Raw genomic sequence first — 2500 nt, 5'->3', positions numbered from 1 at the left:
GCAGCAACTGCAAGGTAAGACTGCAAGTTCACCTTCTGGAATGTAACAATTAACACGCGCCGCCTCCCGGCCCTGAAGCCCAGCTCTTGTGGATCGACGCGATAAGACACAGGGCGGCGCGCGTGACTCATCTCCAGGTCACGAGGAGGGGCGTACGTCGGCCGCAAGTCGTGGGCGCCCCCTCGGAAGCAGCCCCCGCTTGGAAGTGGGCGGAGGTTTGCGAAAATGGAGGTCGAAGTAGCAGCTTGGTCGGACGTCGGAAGCCGTTGCGGCCTCCGCCGACCTTGCGGAGGACTCGCTGGCTGAAAGTTGTTGAGTTGTGTGTCTGCTGCTCGGGGTTGGCTGCGGGTGACCTAGTGCGGGCGAGGTCACGAGGGAATCCGGATTTATAGTCTACGGTTAGGGGGGCCTGCCCCCCCCCCCCCTCTCTCTCTCTCTCTCTCTCTCTCTCTCTCTCTCTCTCTCTCTCTCTCTCTCTCTCTCTCTCTCTCTCTCTCTCTCTCTCTCTCTCTCTCTCTCTCTCACGTACTTTCGGTCAGTCTCCCTCTCCCTACTTCACTTACTCCTTCCCCTCGCTCTCTCTCTCTCTCTCGCAATTTAGTTTTGTCAGGTGATTTCCATCAAGACGAGTCCTCCCCTTGCACAGTACATCCCCACACTTCTGCAGTACGTTGCCGAAAATGGATGCATTAAATCCGTTGTTTTTTTTTCATCATCCCTCCCTCTCGGATTTATAATTTGATTGGAATACCTTCCCAAGGAACCGGACTCTCGAAATGGGGGAATCAGTCTTATTATTTTTATCAGTTTTTATGTTTTTTTTTAATCAGAGAGTGGGTATGTGTTGTGTGTGTTTGTTCAGAAGGGCAGACCTAACCTCTTAGCGGAAAGGCAGATCCTGGTACTCATTCTCAACCTTTTTTTTCTCTCTTAACCCTGTTTATGAGTACACTTCCGGGTAGGATTATCACCCTTCCCAAACACCCTGGTACAAATGTCGACCCCGGTGTTCCCGAGGTCGTTTATTTACCTTGCCCTCCTCTCTCTCCCTTTTTCTCTCTCCCTCTCTATTCACGTTCGTACCTTTTTGTTCGTCTGTTTATACGCGCTGTATATCAGTTTTCGTTCGCCGTGAGAGCCCAGAGCGACGTAGGGTTTTCCGGATAAAAAGAGGTCTAAGAGGGGGGGGGTTAGTTTCGCGGGTTAGTTTCGTTGGTTAGTTTCGCGGGTTAGTTTGGCGGGTTAGTTTCGCGTGTGACAAAGAGCCCGGATGGACTCCTCTGGCGGCGTGTTTACCTCCGAGGAATCCGTTCGGGGGGAAGGCCGTCGTCATTAGCAGGCGGGATAGGTAGCTCCGCGGCTCGCGATTAAGAGGGATCGAGGAGCGTTTAATTGTGCTCCGCTTCCTTTCCTTTCCCTTCCTTTCCTTTCCTTTCCTTTCCTTTCCTTTCCTTTCCTTTCCTTTCCATTCCTTTCCTTTCCTTTCCTTTCCTTTCCTTTCCTTTCCTTTCCTTTCCTTTCCTTTCCTTTCCTTTCCTTTCCTTTCCCTTCCCTTCCCTTCCCTTCCCTTCCCGGCGCGAGGGCAAGATGGCGGCCGCTTGTGAGCCGGGCGATGCGCGTTTGTTTTGTTTTCTTCGGTTTCCTCTGGATCGCTCTAGTATTCCGGAAACTAGCGTGTACAATGAAGTACCTTCTTTCATGATTCCTTTGTATTGTTATCCCTCGACAGTCAATGAACTTTGTACGGCAAGGTTGCTCGAATAGGAGACAGAGGAATCACGTGACCTCAGGGTTTTTCCAGCCGCGTGTGTCATCGATGACGTCACAAGATAACAACAACATGGCGACACTTCGGAAAGGGAATTTACTCGACATATTTCACATTTCTTGCCCTCACGGGAGAGACACGATGTTTCCTAGAGTGGCGCAAGAACAGGTTGTAAATAGACCACATATACGAAACAGAGAATACCGGACATGGGAAGAGTAGGAAGTTTCGGAAACGTTTGAAATAAACAGTAATGGGAAATGGGGGGAAAAATATGGCTGCCAAGCGAAGTCTCAAATGTCACGAGCAGACGCAGTCGCTGGTGGGAAACATCCGACGAAACCGCGCATATCCGTATATCCGTCCAAAAGCGACATGGATAACAACCTTACGATTAATTTAAAGAATGAATTAGATTTAAGAGTATGTCGACTTTGGTCCGGTTGAAGATTGACGAGAGCGCGAGAGAGGGAGGCGGTGGGCGGGGTAGGCCTTGAGGGGGGGTTGGGGGGAGGGAGGGGGGCGGCGAGGTGTTAAATAACTCATGGTTTCCCGCTTACTTTGCTCGTTATTATGTGCTTTGTTGGTGGTTTTGGAGGTAATTAGGACGACGCGATGTGTGGTGGCAGTGGGCGGGGGTAGGGGCGGCGTTGCAAGAGTATGATTAAATGCTCTGTAGTGAGTTTTTTTTATGATTTCGAGCAGTGAAATTAGGAGAGGAATCGCAGGTGA

The 2500-nt window shown here is 50.7% G+C and overlaps 1 protein-coding gene across 4 annotated transcripts in view; it reads left to right on the top strand.

Annotated features, from left to right (window-relative positions):
• step (cytohesin steppke) overlaps positions 1–2500 on the top strand; it is a 330278-nt gene that overhangs the window by 242213 nt on the left and 85565 nt on the right. The window contains exon 2 of one of the 4 annotated variants that reach the window (XM_070139525.1): positions 1–14. This exon is cut by the window's left edge and continues 544 nt beyond it. The exons of the other annotated variants lie outside the window; for them this stretch is intronic. Coding sequence (XP_069995626.1) covers positions 1–14 — 14 coding nt within the window. The remainder of the gene's footprint in view (positions 15–2500) is intronic. 4 annotated transcript variants of the gene reach the window in all.

This window comes from Penaeus vannamei, chromosome 25, assembly GCF_042767895.1.
Source record: "Penaeus vannamei isolate JL-2024 chromosome 25, ASM4276789v1, whole genome shotgun sequence".
In the NCBI taxonomy this organism is placed as follows: Eukaryota; Metazoa; Arthropoda; class Malacostraca; order Decapoda; family Penaeidae; genus Penaeus; species Penaeus vannamei.
This window is presented reverse-complemented; position numbering and strand designations above follow the sequence as displayed.